The sequence below is a fragment of the Panthera uncia genome, chromosome D2 (genome assembly GCF_023721935.1).
Source record: "Panthera uncia isolate 11264 chromosome D2, Puncia_PCG_1.0, whole genome shotgun sequence".
NCBI lineage: Eukaryota > Metazoa > Chordata > Mammalia > Carnivora > Felidae > Panthera > Panthera uncia.
In genome coordinates this window covers 78,990,305-79,003,091 of record NC_064818.1, presented here as the reverse complement: position 1 = coordinate 79,003,091, position 12,787 = coordinate 78,990,305, and the positions used below count along the sequence as shown (strand labels likewise).

At 49.3% G+C, this 12,787-nt stretch overlaps 1 protein-coding gene across 1 annotated transcript in view; it reads left to right on the top strand.

The window, feature by feature from the left end:
• Window positions 1-12,787, top strand: part of ADAM12 (ADAM metallopeptidase domain 12) — a 348,424-nt gene that overhangs the window by 283,237 nt on the left and 52,400 nt on the right. Inside the window, 3 exon segments of the mRNA XM_049645890.1 lie at window positions 5,060-5,237; window positions 9,550-9,639; window positions 11,608-11,803. Coding sequence (XP_049501847.1) covers window positions 5,060-5,237; window positions 9,550-9,639; window positions 11,608-11,803 — 464 coding nt within the window.

Below are 12,787 nucleotides of genomic sequence, written 5' to 3'. Positions count from 1 at the left end.
AGTTTGCATTCCCACCAACAGTGCAAGAGGGTTCCCGTTTCTCCACATCCTCTCCAGCATCTATAGTCTCCTGATTTGTTCATTTTAGCCACTCTGACCGGTGTGAGGTGGTATCTGAGTGTGGTTTTGATTTGTATTTCCCTGATGAGGAGCGACGTTGAACATCTTTTCATGTGCCTGTTGGCCATCTGGATGTCTTCTTTAGAGAAGCGTCTATTCGTGTTTTCTGCCCATATCTTCACTGGATCATTTGTTTTTCGGGTGTGGAGTTTGGTGTAAAAAGTCACCTGGAGGGCTTGTGAAAACACAGATTACTGGGCCCTACCCCTGAGGTTTTCTGACTCAGTAGGTCTGGGTAGGGCCTGGGCATTTGCATTTTGGTAAGTTGCAAAGTGATGCTAATGCAGGGGCCACACTCGGGGGACCACTCATCCAGGCATCTGTTGGGTGGGGGGATTTGTCCTCCGTGTTTACATCCGTGCATCAAGGGTTTCTTGATCACTGCCCACGTTCTGGCCATTCGCTACGGGTAGTGCCGCGCTGAACTGACATCAGTAATGACGAAAATGGGGTTTTTAAATGACTGAACTTGGAATCAAAGCTAGCATCTGCCATCGCCTAACTGTACACTCTCGATCCAATCCTTCGTCTTGTTTGCACAATGAGCGTAGCGATACCTGTCTCTCTAGACTGCTTTGAACTTTTTTTTAATTTAAATTCAAGTTAGTTAACATACAGTGTAGTCTTGGCTTCAGGAGTGGAACCCAGGGTTTCATCTCTTGTGTATGACACCAAGTGCTCATCCTGAAAAGTGCCCTCCCTCGTGCCCATCACCCATTTAACCCATCCCCCTTCACCGCCCCCAGCAGCCTTCAGTTTATTCTCTGTATTTAAGAGTCTCTTATGGTTTGGCTCCCTCTGTTTCTATCTTCTTTTTCCTTCCCTTCCCCTATGTTCATCTGTTGAGTTTCTCAAATTCCACAAATCATATGGTGTTTATCTTTCTCAGACTGACTTGAATCAACTAGCGTAAGACCCTCTAGTTCCATCCACGTTGTTGCAAATGGCAAGATTTCATTCTTTTTCATCGCCGAGTAATATTCCATTGTATACATTTAAATTTAAAAGCAAAAAAGCATTAAAAAAAAATAGTACTGTGAGAAAGCACCCACCATACCACCTAGCTAGTTCTCAATACATAGTTATTTTTTAAATATGTATCTGTATAGGTCAACTAAATATATACGTTATAATTAAATATCATTTATATTTTTATATAATTTCTACGTTATTTGGATGAGTATGCATGGTATATTTTATGCATAGTAAACACGTGTCCATATTTTATTGCTATGGGTGGAGAGGCAGTGTGGGGCATGGGCGGGTCTGGTAGTTCCTTGGGCAAAGGTTGGATGAGGCAACAGTGGGAAGACATATTTGAATCATCTTGGGATCCTCCTCAGAGCTTCGAACGTAACAGATGCTTGAAAGTTGCTTCTTGCCTAAGTAAGTAGATGGGTGACAAGTGAAAGAGTAGTGAACACGCTACACGAAAGGTTTAATTCTGTCATCCTAACCTCCTTCAAAGTTAGAAAGGAGGGTGACACTTTCTGGTGACCCTCTTTTACGTGTGACTCCATTGAGGAAACAGCAATCTTAACAATCGCCGTGCTGATCGATCCCGCCCATGGATTCTTGATGCTGTCCTGGGGAGTAGACTCCGTACGTTGTTCACGGTTCACTGGCATATTTTTTATGCCAATGAACGAACTGTTCTTTGGCTCTTAAGGCAAGACATCAGTGGTTCGCTAGGCAACCAGTGGTTCTTGGGATGTCAAACGTTTGCAAATATGTATAGATCAGGATTGTATTGTAATTAGGAGAGTCTAATATTTGGTGCCATCAAATTCCCTTTTGAGATTTAAAATCCTTTACCATCACTAAATTCTGTTTATTGGAGGAAGGGCCATTGGGTTAGATAATGATTTTTAAAAATTTTTTCATGTTTGTTTATTTTTGAGAGAGACAGAGTACGAGTGGGGGAAGGGCAGAGAGTGAGGGAGACACAATCCGAAGGAGGCTCCAGGCTCTGAGCTGTCAGCACAGAGCCCAACGCGAGGCTTGAACCCACCAACTGGGAGATCGTGACCTGAGCCGAAGCCGGACGCCCAACCTTGGGACTGAGTCACCCAGGCGCCCCTAGATATAATTTTTAAATATTCTCGTTCTTACAACTGAGAGGACCTCAGCAGAAGGGAGATGATGAGCAGACCTTTGCTTGTCATTCAAAAATAGTTTCCTGAAAAGGGGGAAAATAATAAGAGTTTAGAGTTCTTATGAAAAATACCTTCAGCCATTATCAGCACCTGGTCCGTGCGGAGCAAAGCTCCCCGCCATTTAATGATACTCCTTGGTAGGCTGCTTAGCATCAGCATGAATTTGGGTGGCCGAGAGGTCTTCTATTTAGCACATTCCTCTAGACCAGTCCTATCTCTCCATCTACCTTTGAAGCAGCTCTTCCCTCTGCCTGGAATGTTCCTCCTCCAGATGCACCCACAGTGTGGTCCCTCACCTCCTTCAGGTGAGAGCTTCAAATGCCACCCCCACACACACCCAGTGATGTCTTTCTCTACCACCCTTCCTAAAAGTTCAGTTCTTCCCACACACATCCTCTCCTCCTTGCCTGTTTAATTTTTCTCTTTAACATCCCTTTCTAGCACACTGCATTGGCCCCCTTACCTTATGCATTACCCACCTGCCCGGCTGGAATGGAAGCTCCATGATAATCAGGATTCTTCAATGCTTTGTTCACTGCCCCCCCCCCACCATTTCTAAGAGAAATAGAAACTTACCATCATGCAGGTAACTCTACTTCTGAGAGCATCTAGCGGACACACGAACGTATTTGTGCCAACAAGGATCTGTTCTCCTCTCCCAAACGTTCTGAAGTTTAAGTCCTGGACTTAAACTAATCCCATCCATCTTCTTACTGTCTATCCCTCTTCTTTAGTCTCATCTCTCCAAAGCCCAATATGCATTTGACATTTTGCAAGACAGTGAGACGGGAGGGTCTGGGGCTGGCCTCGGCCCCTAAGCCTTTAGCCTCCGAACACTGGTGGACGTTCCGCCCATTTGCGAAACAGGGTGGTTCGTTGATCTTCCCTCAACTAGTGTTGTTCTTGCTCTCAACCCTTCCTGAGCTTCACCGGTGACCCTACTGTCTTTTCTAGTTCACTGTGAAAACATTCTAGAAATCCGTTCCTTTCCAGAATGCATTGATAAGAGTTCATCACAACACCTGGCTGCATAGCACATGAGAACAAGGTTTAGGGTCTGGATCAGGCCCTGAGCTACGTAAGTGTCCTAGGACTGTCAACACAGAAGGAGGTCTGATCCTTTGCCTTGATGAAACGTATTCCGTTGCAAAGAGAACGGCTCTCGATTCCCTGCACGACATACCGTTGTCTTGTCAACACAAAGCACTTCTAAATGGATAAAATTAGAATTTTCAGGTGGTCATCACTTGAAGCTATTCGGCGTCATTTCAATATCAAGAGTAATCTGTCTGCCAAGGGAGGTTCTAAAGATTTCGAACGGAACTTTGTGACAGCACTGGAAGTAAGCCTTGCTTTATTATTATTACCTCTCCATCCAATGCAAGACATGCGCTTATTCATTGATTTGTAGACTCGAATTCTACTCCAGAGTTAATCACCCGAGGTGGATAAAACACATTAGGGGGGGATAAGACGGTGTTACCAGTTTATTCGCAGGAAATGATCCTGATCTCAAAATGTGCCAAATGATATTGAGTGGTGGCTGGTCTGCCACCTTTAGGGATACATCCAGCTTGCATTGGCTTGGCCAGTTGATTAGAATCCGGTCATAATGCCACCCCATAAACGTCCACGTGGAAAGAGGGTGTTCAGGCTCACCGGTCAACAGGCCCTACTTCCTCACTAAATAGCCGAACCTTCTGAGTCTCTGGCGTCCTTGCCCCTCATAACCATCGCTGCCTCAAGATACGAGAAAATGGATCTGAAGAAAGAGTGAGCTACCCTATGTGTGTTGGGTAACACTAACTGCTGTAGGAAACAAGCCCCTAATTTTCAGTGGCTTATCATAATAGAGGTGGGTTTCCCACCCAGATGACACTCCGAGGCTCTAAGCTGCCGGTGGCTTCCCTCCCAGCAGGGAGTCAGGACCAGACGCCCCCTCCTAGGACATTGCAATACCCTGAGCTCAGCTGACCGAGGGGAACGAAAGGACCTAAAGAGCCACGGTCCCTTCACCTTCAACCGGAAGCATTCCGCATCACTTCGCCTCTGTTCACGTTCCGTTGCCGAGAATAAGTCCTCTAGCCCATCCTGGAGCGAGGGGGTGGGGCAGCCCCTCTGGACCATGGGAGGCGGAACATGAACTGTGCCGGGAAGGTTGGCCAACTTTGCCACATCCACCGTAGCCCTGGTGTTTTGAGGCAAGAGCAGGGCCCACACTTCCAGTCCCCTGGGTTTTCTTCCAGCTCTGCTTTCAGAAGCAGTGATCTGCCCTTCGTAGACCCGAATGCCAGCCTCAGCCGGCCCTCACCTACAGTGGGGTTGTGTCCATGGAACCGAGGAAGTGACACGCACAGTCATTTGTACCTGTCTCTTCCTTGTGCTTTCCAATGAGGACACGGGTGTGCGTTCATATTACAAGCTGCAGGTCCCAAGGACTCATTTTTTTTTTTTTTTGGTCCTATCGTTTCGTGCGGAACTGTTCATGATTGTCCATCATGAGACGCTGTACAAATTTGTCGATTTGAAAACGGTCAGAAGAGGATTTGTTTTTTGGTAGAGCACTTCTTCCTTGGTAACGTGGGCGCTGTATGGGGATAGATCTCAGGATGTAGCCGAGTGCGCCCCGTTTTATGCTGGGCAATTAAGCCTCGGTTCACTGGGACTAAGGGTGGACATGTGGGCAGCGCTCCGTCAGCGAGCCCCGTGAATCTCTGTATGAGAAAAGGCTCGAGAAGCCACTCTGTGCCTCGACGGCTGACCGTTTCAGCTCTTCTCCGCAGGTTCCCGTTCCCCATGGTGTTCAGCAGCTGCAGCAAGGAGGACCTAGAGGCCAGCCTGGAGAAAGGCATGGGAATGTGCCTCTTCAACCTGCCAGAAGTGAAGCAGTCTTTCGGGGGCCAGAAGTGCGGGAACGGATATGTGGAGCAAGGAGAGGAGTGTGACTGTGGAGGGCCGGAGGTAAGAGACGCCCCCTGGGACCGCCGCCTTGCATCTGTGGCTGGCAAAGGAGTAGGGACTTGGAAGAATTATGCGGCAGAATGAAAGCGCTAGAAACTCACGACGGAAAGTCCTAAACAGGCCCCCCCCCCTTGGAAAGTCCTAAAGAGCCCCCACCCCACCCCGCCTTGAACAGCTGTGCCAGCCAGGGCGGCCTTCTCTTGAATCTCAGAATAAGTTGTATCACTGGTTTTAAAAAGAAAGCATCTTCTCTATTGAAGGACACGGTCTAGGTGAGGCCAGCTGAGGACAAGAACAATAAATAAAGCATTTAGCTTTGAGTTTAACAGAGAAGAAAGCTTTGGGAATGCTAGCTTCAAATGGCTAATAAGCATCATTTCTTTCTCTTTGCAAAGCGAGCAACCAGAGGGGAATTTGAATAAGCAACATTCATTTTTAACCAAGAGCTCCCACCCAAGTAGAAAAACTGCCTGATGCCTCAGCCTTCTCTGTATGCACAACCCGAGGCTCCGGGCTCCTGCCTCCTTGCTTGTTAGCTTTCAGAAGCAGTAAGCGGAAGCAGGGAACATTTGTATCCAGCAAAGGGCTTATTTAACCCTGTTTTCCAGCCAGTGTCAGGCAAATGTCTTGTTCCTGTAGGGCCCAAGATAAACTTCAGCAACAGAAAAAATTATTTAACAGCCGCTTTTTAATCTCCGAATGATCTTGAGAAGGAAGGAGAAAGAGAGCCCACAGTGAGATCTCTTGGTAAAAACAGGTGTCTCCTGGAAGCTTGGAGGAGGCAGTGTTTAGAATAAATCAAAGCAAGTAGTTTGTATAGCAAGCAGTCTGCATGTGGGATTCCCTCCCCGAGAGCTTATGCAAGCGGAAATGGTAGACGGGTTCAAGGCGGGCTTGGCTAGATTCACAGACAGGCTTGGTGAGGGCTTAGGAAGAGCATGTTTTGGAGGGCTGCTCCGAAAAGGGGATTCTAGGGTGGAAGGAAATGTGCAGAGATCCCGGGATATCCGTCAGATTCCTGTGCTCGTCGGACAGGCAACCGGTTGTAGAACCTTCTTCATATTTGTAATTCCCAAGGCGCTGCGTTTTCCCATACCAGCAGGAACGATCTTGGTCTCAGTCCGGCCAGCTCTGCAAGAACTTCAGGAGTGAATAAGTGCTGGGGGATGGGGCTAGTAGAGGTGGTCCCATCAAATGTTTGTGCGTCCTTTCCAAATCCGGCATTCAACAGCGATACCAGCACTGTCCACGGCAGCGATAATTTTGCTCACAGTGTGTTGGGGGTGATTGCTGTACGGGAGCCAGTCCTCATGCATGGGGTTATAGAAACTCTTCTGAAGATTAGTGGAGGAAAACTTGAAACTGTCATGGGATGAGGGATACAAAGGGGAGAGTCCTTGGGGACTTTGTTAATTACCTGCAGAAGAAAAACAAAATTAGTATAAATGGCCCGTATTTCTCAGGAGAGGCCATGTGGACTTAAAATGGTTTCTCTTTGATTGGAACTCCTTGTAATTGTTTATTTACTCTAAATAAGTTTGACAGCTCTTCCTAGAGTCACGAACTCTCAGGTGTAGAATGATCATCCGCAGTCATTCGCTCCATATTCCATCACCACCACCATCCGGTCAACGAATGTTTGAGTACCTGAAATTTGCCAGCCACTGCTGTCACGGTCCTCAACTTCGCCTCCATCGAGGAGTCATTCAGCTTTGACGGGGTGCTTGCTATCTCTCCAGGCAGGATGTCCTGGCAGGACAGCACTGATTCAGTCAAACTCCTTCCTTATGTAGAGCCATGTTCTGCTTGCATATAGTTCCCGACTGTATGTTTCTGTGGTTGGGTCCTTGTTTCACAGGATAAGTTCTTGCTATCCGAAGGGACAACTCTCATTCTTTCCATCGACATTTCTTTCAAAGTCTGAGCAATCTTTCAACGTTCTAGGCAAGCCTCTTACCTCGATTTGTAGTTTTTTCGTTTTTGCTTTTCAAATTGTGTCCAAGAGTATAACAACCCATATCCAGTTTCCAAACTGCTTGGACCAAAACTTTTAGTCAGCCCCGGGCTTAATTCACCTGCGCTCTTTAGGCCCCTGCCCAGCGCTCAGGCCCTGGAAATAGTCCTCACGCCTTTGCTTCGTGTTAGCCCGTGCGTTCCCTGGCCCCCAGAGGGACTCAGTGTGTCACCACATCGGGGAGCGAACGGGACCAGAACTTCCCCAGCTCATAACTGGATTCCTCTTCTGCCCCCTTGCTCTCAGAAATAATCACTGTTTTCAGGAGGATGCATTGTAGACTTAATCTCAGTGCATTGTGATTAAGAATTTGTATCTACCGCCCACAACCCAAGAATGACATGGCCTTTGCAGAGAGTTCACTAACGGCTTCATTACTCTTTTTTCTTTGGAGAACTAGTGTTCATTGGCTCTGTTGAACTTTCCTATTGACTACTAACATATGTATCAACAGATGAAGAATTTGTCTCTTCTGATACATATAGTCCTGCAGAAGGAACAGATTCTGGGTAGTTAAAAAGGCAAGTGATTTCTGGAGCCTTCCGTACAGGGCATTGGATTTACATCAACCATAAGGATATCGTGACAACTCACTCATTCATCCAGCTAACGGGGTTGGGAAAGCAGCCTTATCTCCTTGTTTAAAGTCAATAGAATGACAGTAGCCTGCAAATATCTTTTAAACTTAGTTATCTTTCTCACATTATCAAGCCCCTTTGAAGTCAAAGCCATTCTACTTGGCTGCATTTCCATTTGAACTGCTGCTTATATTTTTTAGTGATTTGGTCGGGGGTGAGGAGGTGGTTCTTAAAGAATCTTAGGACCTAGTTTTCAGATGGCTGATTTAACGGAGACGCTCAAGGAAATGTGTAATTTGGTTAGTATGTCGTTAGTAGAGCCATTTAGACCACAGTGAACAGGACAACACTGCTGTGTATTTGACGGCACTGATCAGGAACGCAATCGATCAGTGGACTCCTTTTAAAAACAAAGCAAGTTCCTAAACTTATATAAGTCCATGAGTTAGAAACCCTTCCTGTCATCAAAGTTACAGCCATGACTTCTGGTTGGCACTTCGTCTTACTGTATATGTTATACGCTCCGGATGTTTATAAGGTCCTTGAGCAAATTTAAAATTTCATAACTTTGGATGGATGTATAATGGGAGCAAGTCGTAAACACCAAATGAGAGCATGATTCATAGAGTCTCACACAGGACACAGTTCAGAGATCCAGGATCGTCCTAAATCTTCTGGATTATCCACAAAATTTTATTCATTGCGTTTGTAATACTGATGATAACTTCATTAACAGAACATGGTTTTCAGGAGTAAAATATTATACTATTAAAATACTACATGATTGGTTTCACTCTAATGGTATATATCTTCTTCTGCTCATGTCACATCCTAAATAAAAGGGCATTAGTTAATACTAAAAGGACATTAATTAATTAATTAACACGAGTTAATACTAATGACCCCATGAACTCTTCTTTCGGATAATTCATTTTCTTCTAACATGTGTAAACTCTAGGTTATTGGGATGTTCTAAAGTACAAGGACTTCATAAATGCAGTAGGTAATACGTATGGACGTTTTGTGGAGAGCCGAGCAAAGGTGCCCATCCCTTGTAGGGCTTTTGTTAGAAGAACGTGGGCACTTGTGAAGAACAACTTAACAGAGGAGGTCATTTTCTGTCCTTTCAGAGAGAGCAGTCCATCTAATATGTGATCTCTCTGTTGAAATCCCTTGATAATCCATGGGCACATCCCACAGACCTCCTTTCCGGCCTCTTGGTCATTCTGATGTGCGTTTCGGACATTGGGCTGGAGGGCGGGGAACTGTGGTTCCACGATTGATTGGACCCCATTCCCTGCTGGCATGCTCCAGATTAAAAGGGTCAGTATTTGAAGAGTTGAGTTTGTACACGCCTATGTATATTTTTAAAGTGAGTTCAGAGTGTTCCGGCGATCCCGAGACCGTTCACTACAATAAGACCTGCGTGAATCATGAATCAGAGGCCTCCCCACAGACCCGCAGCCACAGCCCACTTGACTGGATCGGGCAGCCCGCCTTCCTATGCACGCTCCCCTTACCCTCTGTGAAAGGCACGGAATGAGTGCTGTTCACTCTTCCCAGGGATTCACAGACCTTGGCAAGCTTCACAGAAGCTTGGCTTTGCTAGATGTGAAAATAATCTCAGGCCGGTTTTCAGCTCCTTCCCTTTATGGCCCGGGCCTTCCATGAGTAGTTGCCCCACGAGACCCTGTCAAACGAGTCCCGCTCTCCTCCCCAGGAATGTACGAACGTCTGCTGCAATGCCACCACCTGTACCCTGAAGCCGGACGCTGTGTGCGCACACGGGCTGTGCTGTGAAGACTGTCGGGTGAGCTCTCTCGGCCCCGAGGCCACCCCGGGGTTCAGGTGCTTCCACAATGACACAGGACGAGCGAGGCAACAGGACGGCTTCCCGGCCCCTCTACCGTGAAAACCGTAACTCCTCACCATGCAAGCTGGTGTCCCCCACTGTCGTCCAGTCTTCGTGTGAAATGCACACTTTATTTATGTCTCTTTTTTTTTTTTTTTTTTTTTTTTTTTTGAGAGAGAGAGGGAGAGAAAGCATGAGCAGGGGAGGGGCACAGAGAGAGGGAGACAGAATCCCAAGCAGGTTCTGCAGTGTCAGCGCAGAGCCCGACTCGGGGCTCGAACTCACCAACTGTGCCATCACGACCTGAGCCGGAACCAAGAGTCAGATGCTTAGCCCACTGAGCCCCCCAGGCGCCCCCTCCAATCTTCGTGTGAAATGCACACTTGAATGCTAAGTCATCGGTGATCAGTCATTTATTTACGGGTTGGAAAGGAATTGTTCCCCAAAGCTCTGGCTCACTGTGACACACTCCAGTTGTGCTGCTGGACGGTGGTAAGATGCATGGTCCTCTTACCATGATGGGAGCAGCTAGAGAGAGAGTCTCCACCCCGGTCACTCAGTCTCCGCTCTATCCCAAGAACATCTACCTGCCGGGCTGAGAAGCCACGCGGGTCGTTCCAGGGAATATACGTAACCACCTTGATCTTGATGTCCTCCCAACACAAGGATTGGCTCACCCAGCCCGAACAGTGGCGGCCCTTTGATACTTTGGTCATTGCTGCTGCCATGACAGATTGCCATTTGTTTGGGCAATTCCATTGTTTGTCTCGTCATTCAGAGCTGAGATCTGACTGAGGAGAAGCCTGAGCTTTTGATTCAAAGGTTCCAAGGGTAGACTTTCTTTCTTTTTCAATTAAGCGATTGATCTTGGCATTCGGCTCGCAGGAAACTCCCTCTCTGCTCCCCACCCAGCCCCGTGATTCAGAAGTGCATTACAGCATCTTACGTTCAGCCTAAAATATCCATCCTGCCCTTTCTCTCCGTGATTAACTTCTGGGGGACGTTCAAGGAAGTGACACCACCACCACCACCCCCACCCCGGGCACACAGTCGCTGGCCATGGAAGGGGGCGGGCGGGGGTGGGGCAGGTCGCTGGCCGTGTAGCCCCTGACAAGCCACTCTGAGCCTCGGTTTCTTCAACCACAGAAAGGTGAGGCATCGGCCGATGGTTCCTAACATCTTTTACGGCTCCCTTGCTTCACTTCTGCCCCGTGAAGTCCTACAGACAGGTTTCCAAGTCCATGATTTGATGACAAAGTGAAATACAATTGTCACCGAGCCCTTGGAATTTTTGTCCTCTTGGCCACAGTGCTAACACTGTAAGAGCAAACCTCATCTTAAAACACGTGGCGACGAGAGATCTTCAGAATTAAGGAGCCCATCAGCCGGTACTCCCTGCCCATGCCTCCTTTGAGGTGACAGGTGCCACCAACCAGCCTGTCTCCTCATCAGAAGACCCTAATGTCGCATGAAATTAAAAACAGGCAGCTCTTGGGGCTCCTGGGTGGCTCAGTTGGTTAAGCGTCCAACTTCAGCACAGGTCACCATCTCATGGCTCATGAGTTCGAGCCCCGCGTCGGGCTCTGTGTTGACAGCTCAGAGCCTGGAGCCTCCTTCAGATTCTGTGTCTCCCTCTCTGCCCCACCCTTGCTCACGCTCTCTCAAAAATACATAAACATTAAAAAATGAAAAAAAAGAGGCAGCTCTTGATTGCCCCCCTCCCTAGTGGAAAGGTAAACCCCAGAGCCCAGAGCAAGATTCTGTGTATTTAACGACTGTCCGTGTCTCTCTCTTCCCTTGGGATCCTCGCCCCTTGATGTGAGGCTTCGGGAGGATGGCCCGGCCCCGGCTCCGGCCCAGGAGCGCTGCCGGGAAGCCGCTTCCCTTTCCTGCGGCGCACGGGCCATAAACAGCCTCTCCTTCCAGCTGAAGCCTGCGGGAACGGCATGCAGGGACTCCAGCAATTCCTGTGACCTCCCCGAGTTCTGCACGGGGGCCAGCCCCCAGTGCCCGGCCAACGTGTACCTGCACGACGGGCACCCGTGTCAGGGCGTCGACGGCTACTGCTACAACGGCATCTGTCAGACCCACGAGCAGCAGTGCGTCACGCTCTGGGGACCAGGTATGTGGCCGCCCCTGGGTGGGCGCGGAGCCGTGGGGCTTGGGGAGCTCGCTCGGTTCCCGTAAGCGTCGCTGCCGCTGCGCCGTCTGCAAAGCTTCCCTCCCTTCAGCTGGAGCGATCGGCTCCCTGGAAGACCTGGGGCCGTGCCGGGCGCTGGGCGCGCCGAAAGGGGCACTGCCCGGAGCGCGGCCCACTGAGAGATGTGTGAACACCTGCTGTGCGCCCTGTGGGGCGATGGGGAGGACCAGCCGTGACCCCTGCCCTCAGATGGCTTAACAGTCGTTGGGCAGACAGATAGAACTTCCTACCCGCTCTGATCACGTAAGTGCTTCTTGGTGCTCGGGCAAGAGAAAGTCCTGGCGGACTCGCCACGTGAGGAGCCTGTGACCAGGAAGGACAAGGAGGGGTCACTCCTGACGCAGGGAGCAGCGAGCTGGCGTGTGGAAAGGGCCGCCAGGGCGGGAGGCCGGGACCCCAGGGTGCAGAGGAAGAACGCGGAGGCAGGTGTTGGAGAGCCTTGTGAGGCAGCCGGGTTCTGAAAGCAGAGTGGCGGACGTGTGCGTTCCCGAAAAAGGCACCCAGACGGGCAGGTGGCCAGGAAGCAGCTGCCGGGGCAGTTAGGGGCTGTCCACTCCCTGCTTCCTGTGTGCAGGATGCTGGGCCAGGTGCTCCGTATGACTCGTCCCTTCCAGCCCTCCGACAGGAGAGAGGTAGGGGAGATGACTACGGTGCAGAGAAGGTGCGGCTCAAATTCAGAGACCGGAAGTCAGCTTCCTGATGGCGTAAGGCTGGGATTGGCGCCCAGGCCCACGGACCCAAGAGCCATACGTAATGCACGCTGTGCGGCTGTGCCCAAGAGCCAGGCCTAGAACAAAACTTCCACGGAAGCTCCGCGGTGGAGCGGATGCTGGGACGCCACAGGAGGAAGAATCGGGCCCCTGGACGCGGCTCTCTGTTGGCCCATCTTCTGGGGCCGGGGGTCCA